Genomic DNA, 27,998 nt, shown 5'->3' with positions numbered 1-27,998 from the left:
AAGAGGTTGGGACAGCGCAGCAGCAGCAGCAGTCTACTTTGCAACATCAGGCAGCAGCGTCTGAAGGCAAAAAAAGGGAATTCTCCTGAAAATTAAGAAGACAAATCAAAAGATTCTTGTACATCGAAATGGGGTGAGTGTCAGGAACAGTAAGGCACTTTTTTTAAAACGAGATTGCCCACATTAAATACTAATCTGATGTGTGGAAGAGCAAAGTTTTTCTTTTACACTAACCTGCCTCTCTGTGCCTGGATTGTGGTACCTTGGTACAGTTTTATGCCACGAGGGGACTCGACCTACCTTTTTGCCTGCTATTCTTTCCTGTGTTGTGTGGAGAACAAACCCAAGTCATGCATCGAGTGTCTCTCTCTTTTTATTCTCTTCCATAGAAAAGAAGTCTCAATCTCCGTGTAAGATGTTTTCTCACCACAGAGAAAGGTAAGAAACACATTTTAACCATTTTCCACCATGTCTCGTTTGGGGGGAAAAATTAATAATAATAGGTCTATGTTTTAACACTTTGCTGTTGCCCTTGTGACCTTGGGATGTCAACCACTCAATATTAACACATCAGCACATAGTCTGATCTCACCAAGGTAAATAAAGCTTTAGCTTTAGAAAAGAGACTATTAAAGACTAATACAGTATTACACTATAGAACTAATACTTTACTATTTCTGCTGTTAATTCGGTCAGTTTGCAGAACAAGTCTCTTCTCAATTTATATATCTAGAGTAGCTGTCATGGATACTGGAGCCTTTTTAAACTTGATTTAATTGTTATGGCAGTCATTTCCCCCCAGTGTATTTAAGGTAAAATCTCCCAGAGATTAGATTATTTGATCCATACTTCTTTGTAATGTCTTTGTATTTCCTACGCAGGTGTCACCTGCTTAGGAAATCCTCTATTGCAGTTGTAATTCAGAAAAATCCACTTTTACTGTCTGTCTGTCTGTCTGTCTGTCTGTCTGTCTGTCTGTCTGTGTGTGTGTGTGTGTGTGTGTGTGTGTGTGTGTGTGTGTGTGTGTGTGTGTGTGTGTGTGTGTGTGTGTGTGTGTGAGAGAGAGAGAGCTCACCCATGGCACTAGGCAGGAAACAAGGAAACTGGTGATATTATATATCTTTATTTTTCAGGAAAAACCCTGCCATCGGATAGTATTCTTTAACCTTTGGCTAGAGCTCTAGTGAAGCTTTTGTTGTTCCTGTTTGTAAAGTTCAAGTTAATTATCAGAGAAGTAAAAAATACTGTAAGTCAGCGGTGGATGGCCACAGACAAACATCTTGTCTGGTAATTGTACTGTAATTGATTGTTGTTTACTGCCTTTTAACTGCACAAATCAATTATTATACACCCTACATGTCCAGGGGTCAAATTAACCACACTTTATTTAAGAAAAAGTGTGATTTCTTCTTTTTTTTTTTGGAAGGTTAAATCATACTGATACTGAATCATACTACAAGCATTAGTGTAATGTAATGGTTGGCTAGATAAGAAACGCCCCATTAAGCCCTGGACATCCATCTGCTGGGGATGAAGGGTGGGTTACTGAGGATTCTTGAAAGTGAGACCACTATCCACTTAACCCTGTATCCTCGCCACACACACACATGCACATTTTACACCTTTACACACCTTAAACGTCACGTATTTGTCTTGCAGTCCGTCATCTGTCTCTGTGTCGCATTCGCCCGCTTTGAGCTTCTGCACACTACCGGCAGGGACCATGCCGCAGGGGACCGTATGTTCAATTCCCAGTCTGTCACAAGTGAGGGTGAACCTGAACAGGTTCCTCAGGTCTGTGAGTGTGTGCAGCTTGCTCTCAGGCACCCGGGGAATGTAATGGGAGCTAAAAGAGGCAGATCTAATGTGCCTGGGGCGTCCCGTCGGCTCCTGTGCTGCAAGGTGATCCCAGCAGGATGGAAGGGTGCAACGCTGCTGCCAAATATTCAGGGTAGACGACCCAGCAATTCAGACCTCGGGCAAGGTTGAAACTTGTCCCCTGACCCTGCCTATATAATGGAATAACTTTATAAGCTTCCCTCGTTCCCCCCTCATCGGCTTGGCGCAATGAAGCAATGGCTGAAATTGTGTCGTTGGTGAATCGGGTGATGCTTCGTTGTGAACCGTGTTTGTTTTGAAATGCAACTGCTGCTGATCCCATGGAGCCTTCATTACACATGAGAGGGACGGCTTAAGGTTATAGATGAATGCAGCTGTAGTCTTCGCACATTTGAAACAATATGCTCTTATGTTACCTTTAAAGCAAGGAAAGAGATTACTTTCTCTTTCACAGGCATCAGCAGTTCTTTTACATGGTCTGCAAAATAACAGCCAATTGTCAAATTCCTACATAACCAGAAATGAGTGTTTATACACTGAATATATCGCCTTCACAAACCTTTATAATCCTTGTGATTGTCAAATCTTTTTACGACTGTCAAATCCTGTTATCAGAAAGCCACTGCACAAATCTCAAACTAAATGGACCAAAGTCAATAGGCGCTCGCTGTCACAGTGCGGTGCCCTCGTCCCCTGGCCCATCAGCTCAGCCTGGCCCTACATCACTGTCTGTGTGTCTAGTGGCCTACGGAGGCTGGATTAGCATGAGATCTACTGACAGGAGGTGGGGAGGGGGTTTACTGCGAGACAATGAGGAGAATTACAACACAGGCTTTGTCAGACTTGAGTGGGACAGGCATCCAAATGCCACTGTTCAGTACAACGCATGGAGAGTGGGTCCTTGGAATATCTTGTGTGTGTGTGTGTGTGTGTGTGTGTGTGTGTGTGTGTGTGTGTGTGTGTGTGTGTGTGTGTGTGTGTGTGTGTGTGTGTGTGTGTGTGTGTGTGTGTGTGCGCGCGCGCGTGTGCGTGTGCGGCCGTGCTTGTGCGGCCGTGCATGTGCATGCACTTGTGGCTGTGTGTGTACATGTGTGTGTGAGAGAGAAGTTGAGGCGATAATGTTTCTATATGTCATAATCTATTAGAGAGAGGGAGAGGATTTCTTCTAGTGTCCATGTAAGAAGGTGCTCCACCATGCAGGATGCTTTGCAGGATATTATCAATACCTGGCCACCTCAGCGCTGCACTGCCTGTTTGTGTCCAATGTTCAGAGGGATATTGCCTGCCCTACAAAGACACAGCATTATTTAACTTGCATCTATTACTGGATTTGTGTGCCACTAAAGAGGTCAGATCTAAATATACAGTGATACGGTTCTTTCAGGAACAGCCGCAGCAATGCAAAAATGCTGCATAGAAATGGGAGTGCCCTGATTTCGAACCATTTCCATTTTTGAAGAACATAAATAAACTTTACTGTGGTCATAATGTTGTAATACAAGGTCAATATTAAGATTGAAAGGGGAGCTGCCTTTTTACTCTTTCTTTTTTATTTGGCTTTTTCGGTAGAAAATAAAATGAACAGCTCAGACATGGCAGTACTGCAACAAAACCTCCTCACCTAATTTCTCTAACCCTAAAATGAAATAAACAAACTAAAAAAAGCCGTTTGACAAAAAAAGACAGTTTTGTTGTGTTGGACAGTAGAGTACTCTGTTACACTATATCGTCACTGTCGGGCAGAAACCTCGTATCTCCAAGTTTCAAGTTTGTACGTTTTTTTCACCAGTAAAGCCCTGCTTCATCATACAAGGCAGTCTCACAAAAGTAGTGAAAACAGCAGATCTACAAGCACACCAATGCCTCGTGGTGCGAGGTGTAGATCGTCTATTTTCACTAGTTTAGTTCATTTTTTAAATGATAAATACAAAACTAACGGTTTTGGACATACGTGTACAAGGTTTTCACCCAACAACGATGATATGCAATGATATGCCCAATGCTTAAATCATAAAGAACCAAGCTAGTGTGTCCTCAGTTCTATTGCCAAGGCCACAATATATGACTTCCTCTATGCTTTGATCTGTTTTCTTGGCAAGAAGTATTTTGTCATTTTCCCGATATTTGCATTTGAAGTGGGAGATACAGTACTGTACACACTACAGTACATAAACACAAATCTAACTAAGGAGGTGCGAGAGAGAGAGAGAGAGAGAGAGAGAATATACAAGAGGGTGGAACTTGCACTACTGTGGCCAAAACATTTCTAGAACACCAGTGACATTGTTGCTTTGAAATATTTACCACGTAACTAGGATACGTTGGAGCAAACACTGGCCGCAGCAGAGCGAGGGTGAATGGCATTTGGAAGAGGGTTTTAGAGCATTTTGGGGTTGTGGGACTGAGTTACTAGGGCCCAAGGTGGAGGGGCCTTAATTATTTTAATTTCCCATATAATCATGATTTGAAGGAAATTACATATGTTTATGGCTTCATAGAGAAGGAACCGAGTTTCAAGAAACCATTGAAAAAATCACACTTGTGCGAAGGGGGCAGTGCAAACGCGACACATGCATATCTCCTTCTATGGGCCGTTCTGTAAAAAAAAGGCTATTTGAATGTTTTTATATTTAAGATTGTCTTCTCTAAAAAAAACCTGCTGCTCAATTAATCAATGAACATATGAGCAATATTAAATCTGTTCACGGCTCTAAATTTTGGTTTGATATAATTGGTTAATTGCCCAGCCCTAGTAGGTCAAGCGCTGCTGAGCTGTATTGTTCCCTCATTGCCGCTACTGTATGTTGTTCCTCCAGGGAGCAGCCGATCTTCAGCGTCCGGGCCCACGTGTTCCAGATCGACCCCGCCACCAAGAGGAACTGGATCCCCGCCAGCAAGCATGCTGTCACCGTCTCCTTTTTCTATGACGCCAACCGCAATGTCTACCGCATCATCAGCGTGGGCGGGACCAAGGTATGGAGAATGAGGAGAGAGTGATGGTGTTGGATGAACATGGTGGTTAAGTAACTATAATAATGATATAATATAACATAAATAGTGTTGTACATTGATGTCACAAAGCCAAGTTGTGCCCGTGCTCTCTTGCCAGAAATGTTGGTGATTTTATGGGGTTTGTTTTCAGTACTCACAGTCAATAATGAACCATACCAGGTTCATTATCTGTGAGTAATCAAAACAAACTCCATAAAGATCGTCAACCCGGGTACTTAAAAAATGGAAAGCCAATGACGCAACACGTCCACTATACAATAAATATGTCCGTATGCCATCAGGATGACGGCATTCTCTACTACTGAGGTTACAAACTCTGGCTCAGGGATCATTTGTCCTCACTTCTGAACAAACATCTCAGCTCGTGCCTAAATCCTGTCTTTGCTCATCCATGACAACCTTCTCTATTACTTGTAGCTAACTTGTTACTTACTGTAGGTGACATGTTTTTAGTGCTTTATTGTTTGTGTGTTTTGTGCGCTGGTGGCTGGCGCAAAATGAATTCATGATACGGCCCAATAACCAATCTAACAATCTATTTGTTATATATCTAAAAAGCGTGTGAATGTAGAAACTGCATCGTTCTATGACAAAGGCTCATGTCCACTGTTCCTCCATTAAGTCAACTTTTTGAAGTGGAAATGCGTGCGTGCCTTATATGTTTCATAATAATAGTGTGACCTCTTGATTAGAGAGTGTTCACAACCCAAAACAAATGATGTAAGAATAATGAATTCTGTTTTAGGATGCCTTGGATTTTTGGTATATTCAGTAGATCCTTATTTGGTGTTTTGATGGCCAACAACACTTTGCCTTAGAAGGAAAAAGCAAAACAGAAAACAGTATAGCTACTCACAACGTTGCTCCTTCCACCAACCACACTTCAAATTAATAAATACATACACAGTAAAATCTGCAGCGTTGCTTTATCCATCTGTAACTCTGACAGGGTACAAATGAACCTGTAAAGGTCAATGTGGTGACATTTTGTACCATCTCAGAGTTAAATTAATACTGGATTTGACTGTATAGCTAGTGTGGGAGAATGGAGATGTATTGCATTCAGGGTGGATGATAATTGTTTTGGCTCACCAACCACAGTGGCTGGCAGATTCTACCAACTCTACCAACCATCCAAAACAATTACTAGATACTTTATTTCTGCATTTGTACACAGTTAAATGAAGACAGATCTTTCAGTGTACAATGAACAAAAACTCAGCGGATGTGAAGGAGAGACCTTACTGGAGTAGATTACAGGGAGTCGACAACAAGCGAAGGGGGACATGTATATGAAGTAGTCTTAACCCATCTGGACTGACCCACATTCCTCTCTCCCACAATGCAGTGCGGGTGGCAGTTGGTTGGTTAGCAGCCCAATCCCCCCCCAACTGGTGTCTGGCTTGGCGTTAATCTCCCCGATGTTGTCACCCATCCCCGCATGTTGTGTGTCAAACGCGTCACCATGCAAAAATGAACTCCACATTGTCCATTTGACTACGTTTGCACGCTCTCAAATGGGTAAACCAAGAATGGATTATTGTGCAGTAAGTGTCCTGTAACAACTTGATGGAGGGAAGCGAAGGAGGTACAAACCTTCCTCATAAGCAGCCGTTCCCCTCCAATTCTGGAATTTTAAATCAATTCCATTATCTTATGCCTCAGATGACGTAAAAAGGTTATAAATAGGACAGACTCTTAATGTGTTTTTCCCCCCCCTTGTGTGATGAAGGGAATGAGGTGCCATCATCAGCCACCTTTCCTAGGCTTTTCCTAACATTTGCAGCAGGCTGCTTTCTTACTGGGAGAAATGATTTGTGTTGTAACCTGTAACAACTCAGATTATTGTGTAAAAAATAAAGAGCATGTGATGTGATAACATTTGGACTATTTTGAAAGTACATCCCTTAGTTCTGATGGGAGGACATTGAGTGTGGAAAACAAATACTCTATGTCTTCTGTGAATTTCTTTGTGTAATGCTGATGAAATAATGTCTATGTGCTGTTTTGCATCTTCGGCATCATAGGCTTCAAATGTACATTCTGTACACTGGTCATGCATTCCATAAGCACACATAAATGTGGGTATTCCCCCCACCCCACAATACAGTATACCAGTAAGACGCCCTTAGGGCGAAAACCAAAGCGCCATGTCTTGGCCATCTGGCCAGTGATGTACGGTATATCGGACCAGTTACCCATATATGGAGACCCCTGGTACGGTACCCATAGATATTCACAGATATGGGCTTAATATTGATGACATCATGGGATCTCCAGATGGGCATAAAAGGGATTTGGTTACCCTGGCATCACAGGGATCTCCATATTTGGGCATAAAGGGATTTTGTTCCCCTGACATCACAGTGATGTCAGAGTGTGATGTCAATGCGTGAGAGTCAGTGTGATGTCAGAGCAGCAAACCCATATAGACCATAAAAAAGCGTACACGGACACGGCCATGATGTGCCGTTTCTCATAGTAAACTGTGACTTTCGGTCGCAACAATAACATATTGTGAGGGGATATATGTAAGGAGATATTATATTATAATATCTCCTTACATCAGATTCATGGGATTCATCTTACAAATCATCAACGTATCCCTTTAAGGAAGTGAACTAGACCTCAGTCTCAGTGCATAAAGAGCTTGATAGCATCTGTTAACATGGATTCCCAGTGGACAGTTCATGCAAAAAACACAGATGTCAAAGTGACGACCAGGGACATGGGGTTCCATGGGTTCCCCAGCTAAATGATTGATTGTTAGGAACAAAATGGACTTTTATGGGTTTGTAACTCTAAGAATGTACATTTGTACACTTTCAGAGTTAAAGTATGTGTCCACTCTTGTGGCCAGCCCTGTGGCCAGAATAGCTCTATATCCATGATCGTTTTATTAATGGCACACTAGCATTCCATCACTTGCTAACGTCTACATCTCTATGCTAAAGTTATACAAGCACACATTCCTGTGATATACAACGCTTCTTTTTTTTTTTTTAAGATTTGTTTTTGGGCCTTTTATGCCTTTATTTGATAGGATAGTAGACTGACAGGAAATAGGGAGAGAGATGGGGAATGACATGTGGAAAAGGTCGTCTGGATCGGGAATCGAACCGGCGACGCCAGCAGGCATCATAGCCTAGTATGTGGTACGCGCCTTGACCACCAGGCCAGCGGGCGCCCGGTATACAACGCTTTTGTAGGCCTGCAGACGTTATATCCTTTTCAATGAAATGTGCAATTTTAACTTCACAGCACTCTGTCTGTCATATCGAAAATCTATGGCCACCCCTCCAGAGCATGGGAAGCGATAGCGGTAATGGGAAAACATGGCTGAACCAATCATCAAAAAGTCACACGAAACTCCCGCATTTTAGACAAATGCCCAATTGTCGACAGGCAGATATTGGACTTGGGTTGTTATCCCAGTTTAAAAAAGTATCAATTGTGGGTCCATGGCCTAGGCTACGCCTATGAAATATAAAACAATTCAACATGCTAATGTACAGAGCAAAAGATTGTTCTGCCTCTTTCTCTACACACAAACGGTTGACTACTCTGTTCATCTCTGCATCTGCAGGCGATCATCAACTGTAGCCTTACACCCAGCATGACCTTCACCAAGACGTCCCAGAAGTTCGGCCAGTGGGCCGACAGCAGGGCCAACACTGTCTACGGCCTGGGCTTCGCTACAGAGCAGCAGCTGCATCAGGTGAATTAAGCTGTCAGTCTGTCAGCTGTTGAAGCTGCAGTCCGGGGCTTTTTATTTGAAAACCACATGAACCCTACTGTAGCATCCCTATTCTTAACATGTCATAACAGGGGAGCATTTGGCAAAAACAAGCAAACATTCATAGAAAATAGCAGATGTAAGGGGATCCCTGACAACAGGGATAATAAAACGTCAATTCAACCATTAATTAGTCCATTGAGAAATGGAGACTCTGGTGTCAAGTCGGACACTGACAGTATTTTGTTCTGGGGGGGTTTGTGACACATTTCATGTATTTCACTTCAATGTATCAAGTGCATATAACGTTGACCAAAGATTATTTAACTCCACACATACAAATCTTCAATGTTAATTTAACTCTGAGGACCATTATGGGTCAGTTTGGTTCCATTTGTACACACTCATAGCTGCAAATGGGTAAGGGTACAAATACTGTTATTACCCTAAAATAATGTTTTATTAATTTAAAAAAGTCCCAGATTGCGGGTTTAAACAGTCAGAGTCCAGGTAAACTCATGTGATTTGAGTTCAGCGTTGTTTATATCCTACTGTGAACCTTGGACTAAATCAAACATATTCACTTGACCCTTTAAAGTTTTCCGAGAAGTTCAAGGAGGTGAAAGATGCAGCTCGTCTGGCACGAGAGAAGTCCCAGGATAAGGAGTTGGCCAACCAAGCCCTCAATATCGCCGCTCCTCAGGTGAGTTTGGTCTTCTCAAAAGCGTCTACTGAATGTGAAATTAAATGCACTGTGTAGGTAGTAAAATAAGACTTGCTGAGCCATGTGACCCATAGGGCAAGAGCCCTACAGATCTCTGTAGCGTGAGGCGGCTTAAAGTACACCCCTGGACATGATACTAGTATGTCGTAGGGAGTGTACTGTAAGTAGTACACAACATAAAAAACAAAGATTCTATGAACATTAACAATATCAATGAACCCTAGCATCCCTATTCATGGGCGAAAAAAGGTGAACAGTCTAATGTTGATTTCTCATAACCTACTGGTTATTGGCCTATAGACTGGTAGAATTAATAGAAATAGTAATCTAAGAAAAAGAATAGTAATCTAAGAAAAAGAATGTAGGTAGACAAAGCACCTATTCAGGTAGACAAAAAAAAGAACAACTGCTATCTAACTTATATGTATGGTATGGACAGACTTATTTATTAAGAATTACACTTACAATTCAAATACTTTTCTGGTCTAAATGCGGGTAACAGATTTCTCTTTCCTGGTGTCTTTCAGAATGGGAGATTGCTATGCAAGTCACTTCCTCTCATAGTATTTACATCCTTAGGAAGACCGCATGTGTTCAGGAAATGGCATTGTTCCATGCAGGAAGAAGTCAGCTCAGGCATTAGGCATACAATGGGGACAGCTGAACAAAAGGAAGTGTAACCGCTGTGATTGCAATTAATTGTTTTGTCTGAAAGAATTTGACAGCAGACATCTGGTCTTGCTTGTTCGACATCCAAGCATGAGTAATCTTAAATTAGGATCAGAGTTGCATGCCACGCTTCTACTTTGCTCTTTAGATATACTGTACGCGGTAAAATCCAATTTGTAACTCTGAGACTTACAAAGTTGTACAATCTCAAAGTTAAATGAACACTGTGTAGTTGTTGTGGGGGGATGGAGAGAGTGGGTGATTACGTTTTTGGCCCACCAACCACAGTAGCTGGAAGATGGCCAAATTTGACCAGCCACCTCAAATCTATACTAGACAATTTATTTTTCACAAACATCACAGTGCAAAGAAACAGAGGTACTGTACAAAATACTCATGCACATGTAGTATCTCTGATACGTTGTTTTAAATATATGTATTATTAATCTATAACCTACTTTTGTGATTACATTCTAGCATTGCTGGGGTTGCGTTGCTTACAAAAAAATGTATTCTCTTAGTTTCAGTTTAAGGAGTATCTATGACTTTTGATTGTTATTGTTTCTATTTAGCAATATAGCTATTTGAGTTATGAACCCTCTTATGAGTTGCATGCCTCTGTGGCTGCTAAGTTGCAAGGTAGCCCCCATAGATTATGAGACATTCCATCTTTATTCTGAACCTAGCTATTCAACCAGGACAGATGCCCACCCAGGTCAAGTTGGATAAATAGCATGCATTCAGTACTTAAATTTGGTCAATTCGCTTAGCGATTTTGACAGGCTGTCAAATCACTGTCAAAACTATGAATCAAAACAAAGGTGAAGAAAGTGTATGGGAAAGGAGGCAAGATGAGAGTGAGCTGGGTCAGTCTCTCTCTCCACGGGAAGAGAAAGAGATGAAAACTAGGGCGATGATAAAATTATCCTGGGCTGGCCAGCAGTGCAGAGCACTCCTGCATCGGCGTTCACTAACCACGGGGCAGAGAGGTCTCCGTCTCCGACCCATACAATGATGCAGTGGTGGAAAAAGTACTCAAATGTTTTACTTAAGTAAACGTATCGATACTGCATTATAGAAATACTCTGTTACAAGTATAAGTCTGGAATTCAAAATGTACTTGAGGAAAAGTGCAAAAGTATTGGTATCAAAATGTACCAAAAGTAGAAAGTACTCATTATGTAGAATGTGCCATTTCAAGTTTTCAAATGCATAAAAATTGTTTGAAAAGAATATATATGGTTAATGTGGGTAATGTATGTTTTGTAATAATGATAAAAATATACAAAGTAACTAGTAACTAAAGTGTTAAAATAAATATAGAGGAGTAAAAGTACAATATTTGCCTCTGAGATGTTAGTGGAGTAGAAGTAAAATTAATGTCAATTGGAAATACTCAATTAAAGTACAAATACCTCAAAATTGTAGTACAGTACTTGAGTAGCCTAGCACAGCTAAGCCACCCATGTTAAAACAAGGTGGAGATGCAGTTAGTTAGCTGCATTAGTATATAGTCTGGCCAAGCCAGGCTAGTACTTGAGTACCTGTACTCCACCACTGCAATGATGAAAACGTGGTCAGCTGAGCACTTGGCCGCCTTCATGATCAATAGACAACAATTACGCATCAGTTACATCTGCCTGAGCCTTGACAAGCTTGTCCATTTCTCTTGACTTCTATAGATTTCGAGTGGTTTGTCTCAAATTTCAAGTCTAGCAATTTAAGTGATTTATCGAATACTGGAAATCCCAATTCCCTGAATGAAGGTGAACTGCATCACTTAAAACTATTGTAATGCCTGCTCAATAGCACTGTGCTTGAACTAAAACACAGTGCTGCAGAGCTAAATATGTCATGGCTTTTACCGTTGCTTTAAGCGTGCAATGTACAGTACATCTTGCATGCTTAAAATACAGTACACTGAGTCTGTCTTTCTATCTTTTTCTGCTACTGATCGGTTACTGCTGCAGTTCTCACAGGTGGGTCTTTCATATATACCTTTACATCGTCACTGTCGGGCGGAAACCTTGTATCTCCAAGTTTCAAATTTGTATGTTTTTTCGCAAAGTAAACCCCTGCTTCATCAGACAAGGCTGTCGCACAAAGGTAGTGAAAACAGCAGATCTACAAGCACACAACGCCTCGCGGTGCGAGGTGTTGTGTGCTTGTAGTGTGACGGTTCCCTCATTAGGAGGATATATTGTAAGCCTATAGGCCATATAGGGTTTATGGTTATGTATCACTCTTTGGTTATAGTTATTTGCTTTGTATTCATTTGTTCTGTTCTCCTTCCCATAGGACTGGGGAGCAGCATCGTTAAGACTGATTGGTGTGCACCTGGGCCCGGTCCACACCTATAAAAGCCTGCTTCCCCAGTCCTCTCCCAGCTCTCCTCACTCCAGCTCCTCTCCCACCATTCCCCTTAGTTTTGCCATTTCTGTTAATACATGCAACACTCACCCACTACATCTCTCACTCATCCATACATGCACTTCACCACTGACTTGACTGACTTCCACACCTCACTCTTCATTTTGGTATGTTTCTTTAATTTTGCTTATTTAAATAAATTGTTTAAACTTTGTTTTGACTGCGTCTCCCCCAGTTTTTGTTGTGTTCCATGTAACCCCTAGGCCAGGAACATAACAAGTGGGGGCTCGCGCCGGTAAATTTTGACTTTTTATGCAGTGAGTTTGGAGAATCAAGTGAGTCTCCCTTCTGCATTTGTTTGTTAGTGCTGCGCTGCAATAGTAGAGTCAATTGGCAAAATTCTGCAATAGTAGAGTCAATTGGCTAATTTGGGCGTCGGTTAATGGCTCGTTGGCGCTGTGGTTTTGTGAATGCAGTGTCTTCATTTGGGGAATCATTCCGGGGGTTCCTTTGTCCTGTTTGATCTACAGTCCGGTGAGTACAGAAAGCGCTGCTATGCTTTTTGGTCTGGACTTTAAGTTTGGGAGATGCAGTTAACTTTTTGGGTTGAATTTAACATGAGTTTTGCTTGAGTTGCATTAGTATTTGGTTAAGTTTGGTGGGGAGGTTTTTCCTGGTTTATTGTGCTGCTAAAGTGAAAGTTAAAGTGTTTCCTGGCTGGTTAATTCATTTTTCATACAAGTGTCCCTGTGAGGTGCGTTTTTTATTTTTCAGCTACTGGGGTTAAAATAATGCAAGTCGTTTAGGCCCGGGTGGTTTAGGTGCACGGGGCGGCTGGAGATTGCGGGTGCGTACCGGTGTGTGCGTACCCCGTCTCGGGAGCACAGCCAGGTGGTGTACGCAGGTCGCCAGCTAGTGGTTTCCTTTCCTACCCCTGGGTTAAGCTAGGCCTTTGCGGTGGCCTTCATGTGCATAAATACCCACCGTTAACCAGCACGAGCAGTCGGGTGGAGTTAGCGGGGTGGTTTAAATAGTGGGGCACTTGTATTTTGTTTTGGTTTGCCAGCTGGGGGATTGTTAAAGCGCACGTGAGCCAGGATGGTTACAGTAGATGAATTTGTAGATTCTCCTTCTGAGGAACTGTTAAGTCAGTGCACCAAAGACCAATTACTTAAAATAGCTGAAAACTATAACATTGAAATTGGGCCAGTTGACAAGAGATTAAAGGAGACTTTATTTCAAGTGTTGAGAGAGAATTTATTTGAAAAAGATGTTCCTGTTCATAAGGGACAAGGGGCAATGTCTACTCCAACAAAGTCAGATGTCACAGCGGTGGCGCCGCCGTTTGTGATGCCTGTAGTGTCGGCAGGGTTGACATTTGAACAACAAAAAGAGTTAATTTTGTTGCAAGCTAAATTACAAGCAGATCAGGAAAAGGTGAGACTAGACACACAGAGTGCTCAAGAGAAAGTGAGACTAGAGCAGGAAAGAGTGAGACTAGAAACTCAGTATGTAATTGAAAAAATGAAACATGATACTGAACAAGCTAAAATACAGGTTGAGCAGAACAAGTTAGATTTGATAAGGGATGGTAAGATGGAACCTGCTGCACAAGTATCTCCTAGACCTGCAGATCAGTCCGAGGGGTCGTTTGACGTAAATGGAAATCTCCGTCTGGTGCCCAAGTTTTCAGAACGTGATCCAGAGACATTTTTTGTTATGTTTGAGCGGGTGGCTAACCTGCGTAAATGGCCTGATTCGGCGCGCACATTGCTGTTACAGTGTGTCTTAACCGGCAGGGCGCAAGAGGTTTTTTCGGCAATGAGTGTGGCTGACAGTCAAAAATATTCCTGTGTTAAAGCAACAGTGCTTAAAGCGTACGAGCTCGTCCCCGAGGCATACCGCCAGCGGTTCAGGTTTTCTAAGAAACATGACAAGCAGTGTCATTTGGAATTTGCACGTGATTTAACTACGTCTTTTAACCGCTGGTGCAACGCCTCGGAGGTAACAGAGTTTGAAGAATTGTGTGACTTGATGATTTTGGAGCAGTTTAAAAATTCTGTTCCTGCTCGAGTGGCGACGTATATTAATGAGCAGAAAGCGCGCACTGCTGCAGACGCGGCAGCGCTCGCTGATGATTTTGTCTTGACGCACCGTGAAGAGTTCAATGCGGGAGGTGGCAATCATGCTGCCAATGAGTCACATGGCCGATATGAGAAACCTCATCCTGTCGAAGCTAAAAGTAACAGCAGTGGTAATGTGCGTGAGTCGGAAAAGGTCTGCAGTCATTGTCATAGGCGGGGCCACTGGAGATCAGATTGTTTTAAGTTGAACGGTTACCCAAAGACTGACAATTTTAACGCAGGTGATCGGCAACCAAAAGGGGCTGGCATGTCCGCTCCAGTTCATCCGGTGTCCACTTGTGTTACACCACATTTCGGTCGAAATAAAGATGCAGTAGTTGCAGCAGTAGATTCTTACCGTCCATTTATCATGAAGGGTTCTGTCTCTTTGGTGCAAGGGGGGGAAGAAGTTCCTGTAACTATTCTGAGAGACACGGGGGCTTTTGACTCATTTATTCAGGCTGGTGTTCTTCCTTTAACCAATGATTCTGACACGGGTGACAAAGTTCATATCCGGGGCATAGACATGAACATACTGTTGGTTCCCTTGCATAAAGTGATGCTTAAATGTGAATTGTTCCAGGGAGAAGCAAAGCTTGCTGTGCGTCCAGCACTGCCGATTCCAGGGGTGACGGTCATCCTGGGTAACGACCTGGTTGGTGCTCGGGTGTGGGCAGAGGGTCCACCGCCGGCAATGGTGACGTCCATTCCCCTGGTGACGGGGGAAGCTAATAAAAGTGACTGTGACGCTCCAAAGGTCAAAGTATCTGAGAAGTTTCAAAGTATCAAAACTGACAAGCCTAAAGAAAAGTTGACATTAGTTCAGGATAAGATAAAACCGGTGGGTGGCGTTAAAGCTGAGTGCCGGGTGTTTAGTCCAGGAGACCAGGTCCTGGCTTTACTTCCAATGGTTATATCACCATTTCATAGAATTTCAAAGTTCTCTGGTCCACACAAGGTGGTGAAAAAGGTCTCAGAGCAAAGTTACATGATCTCAACACCCAATCGTCAGAATTCCACCCAACTATGCCATGTAAATTTGCTTAAAAAATATTGTCACTAAACCCGATGATTTTCCGCTGTCCAGATTCTCCATTTAGGCTCAGTTGGTCCTTCTTTTGTCCTGTCATCATCCCTTAAGTTCTTCATTGACATCAGTTGCCAGGGTGATGGCCTGCAGGGGGGGTTAGCCATTGGAGGAGCAGTGGTTGGGTTTGGGTAATGCAGTGCTGGTGTTTAATTGGGATTCTGTTTTTATACTTTATTATTACTACTGACCATCATGTGTCATGTTAAAGTTAAGTTGTATAGCACCTCTAATTCTAGAGTTTGGAGACTCAAAAATGTGTGCATGACTTGTGTTCTCTTACCCTAAAATGTCTCCTGGGTTTTCTCCATTTTAGGCCATCAGGTTTGTCATCTCTTAAAAGTGCTCCAATGTACAAGGTTGCTGAGGTGATAGGCAGGATGGTGTGGCGGGGTGGAGTTGAGGTAGATATAGGGGATGAGTGGTACAGGTAGTATGTAATACAACATTTAAAGTACAATATTCAAAGTAACAGGGTGTCCGACTGTCCGGTGATCCCTTTGGGGACCCCGTCTTTATGGGGGGGGGTGTGACGGTTCCCTCATTAGGAGGATATATTGTAAGCCTATAGGCCATATAGGGTTTATGGTTATGTATCACTCTTTGGTTATAGTTATTTGCTTTGTATTCATTTGTTCTGTTCTCCTTCCCATAGGACTGGGGAGCAGCATCGTTAAGACTGATTGGTGTGCACCTGGGCCCGGTCCACACCTATAAAAGCCTGCTTCCCCAGTCCTCTCCCAGCTCTCCTCACTCCAGCTCCTCTCCCACCATTCCCCTTAGTTTTGCCATTTCTGTTAATACATGCAACACTCACCCACTACATCTCTCACTCATCCATACATGCACTTCACCACTGACTTGACTGACTTCCACACCTCACTCTTCATTTTGGTATGTTTCTTTAATTTTGCTTATTTAAATAAATTGTTTAAACTTTGTTTTGACTGCGTCTCCCCCAGTTTTTGTTGTGTTCCATGTAACCCCTAGGCCAGGAACATAACAGTAGATCGACTGTTTTCACTAGTTTAAATCATTTTTAAAATGATAAATGCAAAACGAAGAGTTTTGGGCATACAAGGTTTTCACCCGACAACGACGATATACTTATTACTTTTGACAGACACAGTTTGACAATGATTTGGCTACAGCTACAACAGATTTAAGAAACATAAATAGTGTGACTAGAAGTTCATATCAGTGGTGTTATACTGCAGTATAACTCCATGTCTACTATACTATTATTCCTGAGACCTTCAAGGTATGTATTTATATTTTACTGTGATGATGGGCAAATAGCACAGGGATGTACAGTATCGAGAAAAAACAATATACTTTTTTAACTACTGAAGTTTTGCATCCTCCCCCTAAAAAAGTGTAGTTTTCCTTTCTTTTCCACAAGAAATTACCTGGAAACTAGTCTGCAGAAGTGTCTGCAGTAGAGCAGTGGTGCTCAAAGTGGATTCCAGGGACTCAGTGGGTTCCTTTAGGGGGTCTAAATTGACCCGTACAAGGCTATAACTCTGACGTACAAATGGAATCAAATGGACACAGTCAGAGTGAAGGGGAGACCTTGAAATGTGAGAGTTTGAGAAACACTGATCTACTCCAGGTCTGTTTATTAATGTTTGTGTACTGGTGCATGTCTCAGGACCTCGGGGATGAACTCCAGTCTCCACAGATGTGTTCGAATGGGCCTGAAGACAAGATGTTCCGAAGCCAGAGTGCCGATATCACCCTCTCTGCTGAGAAGGAACGCATAAAGAAAATGCTCTCCGAAGGGTAAACACAAACACGCACGCACGCACGCACGCACACACACACACACACACACACACACACACACACACACACACACACACACACACACACACACACACACACACACACACATACGCACGCATGCATGGACACACTCAAAATGTAATCAATAATATTATATTGCATTAAAGAATAAAGAAGTAGCAGCAATAATAAATGGATCATGACAAAGACAGTAAGTTCTTAGAAGAGACTTAAAAGATCATACTGACTTAGTTGCCTGAAGTTCAGGAAAGCAAGAGCCTGTTCACTAGCATAGCACAAGGCAAAGGGTATTAAAACATTATAACATTACATTTGAATGCAAGAAGACTTATTATTAAAAAGTTGGAAGAATATAAAATAAGGATAAGCTCAAATAAAACAATAAATAGAGAATAAAATTACAGTGCAACACAAAGAAATAATCAAAAAAGTAAAAGCCAGCAGCAAACAGGAAAGTCTTAGCTTTGATTTGGGAGTTTCTTCGTGATAACCTGATACTGTATGGCGCATAAAAACTAAACACTGCTTCTCCATGTTTGATTCTGGGGACAGAAAGCCGACTTGTCCCAGATGACCAGAGAGGTCTGGATGGTTAATAATGTAACTCAAGATCATAAATGTAATTTGGGCCCTGAACCTTTCAATGCTTTATCAACCAACAGTATTATTAGCTCTCAAAGGAGTTACATACCTGTAAGGATCCATTTCTAACTATCAATAATTTAGCTGGGGACCCCCCTGGAACCCCGTCATGGACGGGGGCACCGGACCCCCACTTTGAGAACCAGTGTTGTAAGGACACTGTTAAAGAAGTTGAGTCTACTGAAGATTAATGCTTGGACAAGTGTTTCCAAATACTGCTGAGACAAGAGACCATTAATCCTTGATATATTCCTAAAGGTGATAGCAGTAGGCTGACTTTGTAATTGTCTTAATGTAGCCGTCGAAATTTAGGTCTGAGTCAATGACTACACCAAGATTTCTGGCGTGGGTTTCTAACATCACCTATTGAAGCAGAGCACTGGATTTTTATCATTCTTCCTTGGCTCCAAAACCAATGACTTCAGTTTTGTCTTTGTTTAATTGAAGAAAATTATGGCACATTCAATCATTCAATGCATTTACTCGGTACATGTAGTGGATCATAGTCCCCCAGGTGATATGGTAATGCCAAGTAGTGTCTCTACATAATTATGGTAACGTATATTGTTTTTATTTCATCATCTGAGCCAGTGGGAGTATGTCGATGTTGAACTGAAGAGGAGAGCTCAGCATTGAACTTTTTCCTGCCCAGAATGATGTGTATAATATAATTATATAGACACAAAGTAGTACCTGACCTTTAAGACTGAAATTCTGCCACTGTCTGTGTGGAGTGGATGCCATGGAGCGGAGATTGTAAATCAACTTGGATAGCTTTCTGTTTTGAATCTGAATGTATCTTCTCCAGCAAAATAAAAAAGGACAGGCCGCACGTGCGTGCGTGCGTGTGTGTGGGACCATGGACCGGGTAGACTAAGTTACGCGTAACCAGCATATTGACCCATGTCCTTTACGGCAATATTGAGGGATGTGTGAAGAGTCTCTACATAACCTGGAAGAAGGGTTGCATGATCCACCCTCTAAGCTCTCCTACCCAAAAGTGCCATTATTACTACTGAAAGCTGTTCTTCAAGTAGTTACCATGGTGACCTGTTGCTATGGTAAAATGTAAACCTTTCTGGAATGATCAGGGCAAAGGTTCAAGGACGACGAGACGTTTCTGTTGGACCTTTCCGGACCAAAAACCTTACCTTGTAAATCAACTTGGATAGCTTTCTGTTTTGCTTCTGAATGTATCTTTTCCAACAAAATTAAAAAGGACAGGCCGCGCGCGTGTGTGTGCATGCGGGACCACAGACCAGGCCTGTGTGCGTGCGTGCGTGCGTGCGTGCGTGCGTGCGCACGTGCATGTGTTGTAACTGTCGCACAGCTGGCGACAGGGTACACGCGTGCGTACGTGTGTGTGTTGGAACTGTTGCAGGTACCAAGTACAGAGTTACTTTCCATCCCTGATATACTCTGCGTGTGCACAGTGCATAACCCAAACTCTGCAACATACTTTGGGAGCTCATAACTTAGAATGGGTATGGACTATGGTATAAAGGTAATAAATTATAGGTATGATTAAGAAAAACTCTTAAGGCAGCTATGGTAAAATATCTTGTGCAGAATAAGGGAGGGGGGGGGGGGGGGGTTAGTTACAGTCATGATTTATCGATTGTGCAGAAGGCATACATAATTTGGACTTTCCTACTGTATGTGCATTTGTGCAAGTATGAGCAATTTATTTTTCATTTCTTTTGTCCTTGTCCTTGTTCAGGGTTCTGACAGCTGTAGGGGGAAATAAACCCACATTCTGAGCCTTGAAAAATCTACATACAGCCCTGGAAAATGATAAATTGCATTCTGTTTGACTGTCATAGAGATTTGACCAGCACTGATGATTAAACATGGAGGAATACAGATTTGAATGACGGTGACGATTGCCTTAAACTGTGACAACAATGTCTTCCTGCACACTTTGTGCATGTCCTCTAGCCCCAGCCTGTTAACTCTATGTCCTTGATACTCACAAGCATTTTATGGAGCAAAATGCTCACCCTGGCCATGAATGCAGAGTCTGTCTACCCCCTCCTTCCAGAAAGCAGTCTTTGAATATCAGAGTAGTCTATAGGAAGTGATGTTTCTTATCTTTTGGCTTTGCAAGACTTTTGTATACCGGTATACAGTATTCTCAAATTGGGAGTTCTCTATGCAACTGCAACATCACGTAGGATTAACATGAGTTGTTTGCTGTATTTTTATCATTTTAATGACAATCTAATAATCGAATGCTTATAGCAGCCTTCATTTAGAGTTTCACTCGTGGCCATACTGTAGGCGTTCTCATGCAGCCCCTATTGTCTTTGCCAGAGCTGTCGTGTGTGTGTGTGTGTGTGTGTGTGTGTGTGTGTGTGTGTGTGTGTGTGTGTGTGTGTGTGCGCGCGCGCGTGCATGTGTGTGTGTGTGTGTGTGTGTGTGATTGGACCCTGAGGCCAACAGTTGTCTTATGTTCCCTTGCTATACTACTGTAGCAGTTGAAATGTTTGCATGATTGCATGTCTGCGTGCACAGAGCTATAGAGCAGCTTGGCAGTATGTATGAATATCTGTTTTATATAGTATAGCAATCTTTAAAATACATTACACCAGTGGTTCTCAAAATGGGGTCCGGGTCCTTTAAGAGTTTCCAGGGGGTCCCTCGCTAAAATATTGATAGTTGAATAGGAACCCAAAGGACCCTTACAGGTCTGTGAGAGTGGACCCTAACCCTGAGGGTCCATTTGGTTCCATTTGTACACTCTTGGAGCTACAGTATGGGGTCTGTTATGGCCAGACTAATATCACTGCATACTGTAGATATTAGTCTGGAATCTCTAACCTGCATTTCCAAGGGGCAGATTAAAAAAAATGCCTCTGGTGATAAACCCACACCATATTTGATTGGTGCCCCACAACTTCGGGGGCAGTGAAATCCAATCACAACCGAGCTGGCCAGACCAAATCAGCTGAGGCCTTCTTCTTTTGTTTTTTGCACTGGCCGATTTGTCTGATTTCCAGGCCAGGGGTCTGTGGCCTAATGCATACCAAACTGTGAGTCCTTGAAATTGTTTTCACACTTGGACCCTTTCAGCCCCTAAAGTGAACTCAGATCACGAGTCCACTATTTTTCACACATATATGTGAACACTCCAAAAGACCCCTCTGAAGTGAGTCATACTTGTAGTCTAAGTGTGACTCACTTCTAGTCCACCTTGTGGCAGTTGTGGGTCGAGTCGCTTAACTTGGATCGCTTAAAGGGGAAGACCACTCATTTTCAACATTGAACTATACCTTGGAGTTGTTGTGTGAAAATAAGCAAAAGTCCCCCCTCCCCTTGTGTTGCCTAGAACTGGAGGATTGATTGTGGGGTTTGGCAAAGTACATTTTGACTATGTCATCAAAGTGGGGGGAACTTTTTTCTTATTTCCACATAACATTGCTTTATTTCAAAAGTGTTTTGCCCCAAATATGAGCAGCATGTATCTTGCTGCCTGTGCCATACATCGACATTTCCTTTTTAAACTATACTTGAACGAATCCATCTACTGCTTGAATTTTAGAAAATTAATTACTGAGATTTTTGTGTGTTTTTGCAGTTTTAAATATTGCCAGTTTACATGGGTGTGTGTTTATGTGTGTGTCTCTTCAGGTCGATCTGTGAGATGAACCTGGAGGCGGAGCTGTTCACCCTGCAGGACAGCAACACCAAGCTGGTAGCAGCGCTGCACGAGGCCAACGCCAACGTTGAGCAGTGGAAGAAACAGCTGGCAGCGTACCAGGAAGAGACGGACAGGCTACGAGACCAGGTGAGAAACAGCTGGCAGCGTACCAGGAAGAGACAGACAGGTTACGAGACCAGGTGACAACCTACGCACAGGCTTCCATTTGCTGTGTGTGGGGGGGCAGGGGTAGGGATGGGACGATATGAACATTTCATGTCACGATTACCGAGACCAAAGAAAGTGCGATTTGCGATATTATCACGATAATCAAAATATCCCCCAAAAAATCCTTTATCCTGGGCAGAACATTTGCCAAAAAATAGCTTAGGACAGGACTAGTTTTAAAAATATTGGCTTTATTTATAGTGGAAAGTGGAGATGGACTGGAAACAGGGAGAGAGAGATGGGAGAGACATGCAGTAAAGATTGTTGGAGATGGGACACGATCCTGTGATGCACTGTCAGTCAACTTTTAGAACCTAGGTGCCCCAGACTGCTAAACCACGGTCCGGGCCTAGAACTGAGATGTTGTGACCTTTTTCGCCATACAATGAAAATAAATGAACGTCAATTACAGACGTCAATTACAGACCTTCCTCATGATGCTCTGAAGAAAAGTTGCCGTAGTTTTGCCCTTGATCATATCTAAATACAGTCTTCCATCATTGTCTGATCTCTTCCAGTTGTAAGAAGCAGGGCAGAAGTTGATGGTCAGGGACACATATCCAATTTTCAGTGCCAGGGCGGTGAAACTTTGTGGTGACAGCAGACGCTCAGGTCACTGAGGAGCAAAGCCTTAGCCAAACAAGAACAATGTGACACTGATGAGTCAGTGTGTGTCGCTCTCCTTTCTCCCTCAGTCTCTTTGCTTTTCAATAATGACAGAGATGGATGTCCCTGGCGTGTGGCCTTTATCTGCCGAGAGAGGTCACACAGGATTTGATTGGACCATCATTTTCAGGCGATTCAATTCCTCCTTTCCGAAAATCATATTTTCGGAAAATGTAACCTGTCTGACATCAAATATGCAGGACCACATATGCACACATTAGTAATGTCACTTTCATCACAAGGGACTTTAGGCCATACACTGTAACATTTCATTTTAAGTCACATGAAAGCTGAGACTGGTTGCAGGTGCCTCTGGTCATCAATAAAATGTCTTTTAAGGTTTACAGGACAGTTAATTCACTGTAGGGATATGTGAAGGGAATGCTCAGTTAAGCTGATGGCTACAAACCCCTCTTATTTTGTCCTTTAGGACCTTCATAATTTTCCCATTACCACCCCATTACAGGAGTAATATACGTATTGATCCCCAATTTCTTTTCGTCTTTGTAAATGTCAGCGATTAATTATCTTCATTACAATTAACAAATTATCCTCCAATTGAAATAAGTGAGCCCTTGGTCTGCTTTGCGGCATGCTCTCCTTTTTCTAGCTGAAGATGACGGGCCAGGTGGCTGAAAATGGCTCAGGTCTCCGGGGGTTGTGAGAGGGAGAGGGGTTTGTAGGACAGCCATATCCTACTTTCAATGTCCCAGTTAGCAGAAATGAGAAATCACTAGAGGGAGCTGGCAACCATACTCATTTCTTCTTCCCTTTTTTCCCTTCGTTTTTCTAGCGCTCCTCTTCTAGCCCATAGAGAGTTAAAAATAATCCAGCCTCCCTCTCTCTCTCTCTCTCCCTCCCTCTCGCTCTCTCTCTCGCTCGCTCACTCTCTCTCTCTCTCTCTCTCTCTCTCTCTCTCTCTCGCTCTCAAGACCGTCTCGGAGGTGGGGACCTTTTAGAGGTGTCCTTTTAGTTTGGTCCTGTTTTATGGGGCCCAGCTGACACTGCAGCGAGGATTCAATTCCCAGTTACCTGATAATGGTGGCGTGTCTCTAGCCCTGCCTGCTGCTTTGGGAGGTGTTCTGAGCACCATGCACTAAGCAGGGGAGGTTTAGGTATTCATTAGTTTTCACATGCTGTACAGTAGAGTTTAAACAACGTCACAGAGCATCGCATTGTCCCCATAAAACACTAAAATGAATAGTGAAATGTGTCATAACCAACTGATCTAATTTTATTTAAGACATGGCACAGTATGCCAGTAGGCCAATCCAGGGCCATTAGCTGTCTTCATGTAATAATGCCACAAGCCTTTATGTGTGGAGTTTGCATGTTCTCTCCGTGTCCCCTAGCTGCCTCCCCCTGTCCGCCTGATGGAGGGGAAAGGAACTGGTTGGAATAACGTGTTCCTTCCACATGCTACGTCTTACGCGGGTAAACTCCCCCCTGTCATGTGAAAAGTAGCGGCCTGGACTCCTCATGCATTGAAGGAAGGACGAGATCAGTCCGTTGCTCTCCCCAGGTTGGCAGAGGGAGTGTAGCCCGCAGAATTACATTAGACAATTGACACTGGGGGAAAAAAAGGTCACAAAAATCACCACAAGCTTTATGGAATTTAATTGTTGAGAAATGAGTGAGTAGTCATGAATCTCAGAGGGTAGAGGTTATTACAGTTTCCTGTTTTATTCATGCACACGCAGAGATCACTCATACCACTCACTGTCTCTAATAGTGAAGCTGTGATGAGCAAGAGACATTTACCATATTTAGTTTTCCATGCTCCAGGTGCTTCAACTCAGTTATGTTCCCCTTGTGTCCCCACAGGGGGAACATGTTTGGTACTTACAGTAGTATTTGCAATATTTGTTAGAGAATATGGTAGACTGGAATGAAAAGTGGGTGGTAATTAAGGTAGAGGAAAAGGTAGGGGAGGCTAGATGGTACAGAATGCAGCAGGGAAGGTTAAATGGTACTGAAAGAAGTACAGTAGGTAGTAGAGGCTAAGCATAGTCATCACAGACGTTACAGTAATGTACACGTACCGGTATATACTGTAGTAAAGGTCTATATGATGTTTCATTGCTCTACTGTGTTAATGCTGTTATAAGAGAGCCCTACATCACCTTTTGAGAACTTGCCAAGCTACACGTTCGTTGTCATGAGATACTCATACTGTTGGAGCAATTATGTAAGTCACGGTAGTAGTTGTTAACAGGAATACATGAAAGGTCGACCTAAAACAAAGTCGACCCAAACTCGTTTCCCAAATCAAATCTGTGCTTCTGGGGGTCCCTGGAACAAAATATTTTGCGATAGGGGTCCATCCGTTGAACAAAATATTTTGAGATGGGGTCCGCGGCCAAAAACACATTTTGGGGGTCCTTAACCACTGATAGGCACATTCTAAAAATGTCTTCTAAATCCTAACAGTTTTCCTGAAAAAACGTATGTTGCTATCATTGTTTCTCAAACTTTGTCATGTCAAGGACCCCCATAATGATATGTATTTGGCCACAGACCCCCATCGCAAAATATTTTGTTCCAGGGACCCCCAGAAGCAAAGATTAGATTTTTGTCTATTCTGCATCTAGCTCAAGGCCACAGACCCTTTGGGAAACGAGTTTGGGTCGACTTTGTTTTAGGTCGGCTTTTCCTGTTACCGTTACCAGTACTGTAGTATCTTTCTAATTCCTGTGTGTGTGTGTGTGTGTGTGTGTGTGTGTGTGTGTGTGTGTGTGTGTGCGTGCGTGCGTGCGTGCGTGTGTGCGTGCGTGCGTGTGTTTCTCCTCATAAGGTGGCTGAGTTGGAGGCCCATGGAGGTCAGGGCCCCAGTGATCTGCTGAAGGATGAGCTGACCCAGTCACTGGAGGAGTTGGAGGCTCTACTGAAGGCCAAGGACGAGGTTGATGTCATCTAAATACAACATCTATAATATGAAGCTTTCACTGTAGAATAACAGTTATACAAATGCAATTGTTAAATGTTTCAATGAATAATTAATTCAGCAGCCCTATAGAACAGTGGTTCTCAACCTTTTCAGGCCGTGACCCCCAAACTAATCATATTTTAACTAGCGTTGTGAGGCGTGAGCATGTAGATTTTCACAATTTCTGTCTCTAATATTTGACAATTTGGTCAATGTTTAATTTGTCATTTTATAACTCTTTTGATGCCTTTCCCGGACTACTTCGGGATTGGCCTCCGCAATCCGATGTGCCTTCCCGGACTAGTCCGGGATCGGCACTGTGTTTACATTTTTATCAAAGTCTTTCTTCTCCACATTCCTTATATAAATAGTTATTCTTAACCATTGTATGCTTTGTTGCACAATTCATTTTAAGGTTTTGAGGACTACCACTTCAACACAGTTTATTTATTTATTTATGTATTTATTAAATTAAGTTAATTAAATTACTCACCTGTTATCACTTGTACAAATTATTTTTTTATAAAGCAGAAGTGAGAAATATAGAAAAATGCTATGGCTTAATAACTTAGAAAAGGAAAATGATGTAGCCTACCGATGGAGACATGCGTCATGTTACTTTTATTGCTTTTCCAGGAGATCCACTGTCTGCAGAGTAAGAAAGCAGAATACCATGAGATGGAGCAGGAGAGAGATGAGGCTATGCACAGATTACAGGTACTGCACAAGTGAAAGACTACTCTTCCTTACATTACGCATAAGCAGTACAAATGCTCAATAACAAAAGAAGACATCAGTTCTATTAAATCAGTTGTTCTGATTTGACAGGATCTGAAATTACAATGTGTTAATTTAACAAACTTACATTTGTATACATTCTGAGTGGCCGTTGGCGTTTACACAGCGACGGTCTCTAGAGAAACCGACAAAATAAAATGTCAGATATGGTGTCCGTTTAGATGACAACAGTGTTTTTGGGGGGTTGAATGCGCAACAAAGTGAAACCACCTTTCAGAGTGGAAATCTTTGTAGATCGGAGTCCCTTTTTTGCAGGTCTTTCAGTCCGAGTGTATCAAAAAAGCACCTCGGTTAAGGTGGAGACGACCTCCCGTTGGTCCAACCAGGTTAACATTCACCAGGTTAGCATTCACCAGCGTCGGCAGGTTAGCATTTCACCAAGTTAGCATTCACCAGCATCGGCAGGTTAGCATTTCACCAGCGTTACTTTTACTGAGGTTAGGGTTAAGGTGAGGTTTAAGTGTATCTCCGCCCCCCTGACTTTCGGCACCTCCGCGCAGCCAATCACAAGCTTCCGCTGCCTTAAACAAGTTGCTTTTTTGATTCACTCGGACTGAAAGACCTGCAAAAAAGGGAGTCCCCTTTGTAGACGCTCCGCCTCGCGTCTCCAAAACGGGGGAAACCGCAAAACGTGTGATGTCATGACTCACATGGGCTCACCTTGCAGAGCTGTGGAGCCACGCTGCATTGGTGAATGTAAACAAACAGCTGTGATAGGAAGTAGAATGGAAGTGCGTCATCTCTTGGTAGCCACATGGCACTACAGAGTTTTCAATCACTGATGCATCTCCGTGTAAATGTAGCAAGGCAGGCAAGCAGCTGGCAAGCACCAATCAGAATTGAGGAGATGCAGGACTAAGTGATGTAAATGGTGCATTTTATATAGCACCTTTATCCAAGGTGCTTTACAATGATTGTGCATTACATTCACCCATTCACACACACACGCACACCCACACACACACACACACACACACACACACACACACACACACACACACACACACACACACACACACACACATTCATACACCGATGGCAGAGGAAACCATGCAAGGCACCTGCTCATCGGGAGCAATTAGTAGTGTCTTGTTCAAGGACACTTCGACTCTAACTCTTGCGGAGCCCGGAAGCAGCCGCTTTACCTTGTGAGCCCTGATAAACTTCTTCATAGAAAGTGTCACCAACTCCTTTTACATAGTTGTTCTCTGCCTGTTCTTCCCTCTTGTCCAACTCAGGATATGGAGATGCGTAATGCAGAGCTGGAGAGGCGCATCCAAAATACGGAGCAAAACCTTAACAACACACTTGAAGACCGAGACCGCATGGACTCAGAGATCCAGAGGGCCATCGAAATCCTGGACATCAAGATCTTTGACCTGAATGACCTCCGGCAGAGCCTATGCAAGCTCATCGACAAATAGGATCGACTAAGATAGAAGGCATATAGGAGATTACGCGGGATTGAGTTAGCAGTGGCCATTAGGGAGACGACACAAGGAGATCAGGTCAGATGGAGCCTCTTTACGCACAGGAACCACCTCGGCTGTGGAAAGAGGTGGCCGCCCCTTGTCCCTGTTGCAGCAGTGGTCGACTGTACTTCTCATCCTTACATGTAGGTTGTGGCATCATTGCCCCAAGCAAGCAAGCAGCAGCAACATAAATGATAGTCTGATCTAATGTAGTGCTAATTTTTCACGTTGCTTTCGTGAGTGACATCCAATGCAATAAA

General features: G+C 42.8%; 1 protein-coding gene across 1 annotated transcript; it reads left to right on the top strand.

Moving 5' to 3' along the window:
• Positions 1 to 12: 12 nt before the first annotated feature.
• LOC308285778 (homer protein homolog 3) lies at positions 13 to 27,929 on the top strand. The gene is made up of 10 exons (XM_080726644.1): positions 13 to 133; positions 390 to 438; positions 4,656 to 4,812; positions 8,438 to 8,569; positions 9,186 to 9,290; positions 17,212 to 17,342; positions 21,639 to 21,795; positions 25,337 to 25,444; positions 26,105 to 26,185; positions 27,505 to 27,929. Exons 2-10 carry the CDS (start codon positions 416 to 418, stop codon positions 27,688 to 27,690), a joined length of 1,080 nt encoding a protein of 359 aa, XP_080582770.1. The 5' UTR covers positions 13 to 133; positions 390 to 415; the 3' UTR covers positions 27,691 to 27,929.
• Positions 27,930 to 27,998: the final 69 nt, after the last annotated feature.

The sequence above is a fragment of the Nannobrachium achirus genome, assembly GCF_963921795.1.
Source record: "Nannobrachium achirus genome assembly, chromosome: 5".
In the NCBI taxonomy this organism is placed as follows: Eukaryota; Metazoa; Chordata; class Actinopteri; order Myctophiformes; family Myctophidae; genus Nannobrachium; species Nannobrachium achirus.
This window is presented reverse-complemented; position numbering and strand designations above follow the sequence as displayed.

Bases quoted from the DNA above. Each gene is read 5' to 3' on its own strand.
- LOC308285778 (XM_080726644.1), top strand. From the start codon at position 416: ATGTTTTCTCACCACAGAGAAAG. The intron at 21,796-25,336 runs GTGAGAAACAGC...TCTCCTCATAAG, and splicing joins CGGACAGGCTACGAGACCAG to GTGGCTGAGTTGGAGGCCCA. The intron at 26,186-27,504 runs GTACTGCACAAG...TGTCCAACTCAG, and splicing joins AGGCTATGCACAGATTACAG to GATATGGAGATGCGTAATGC.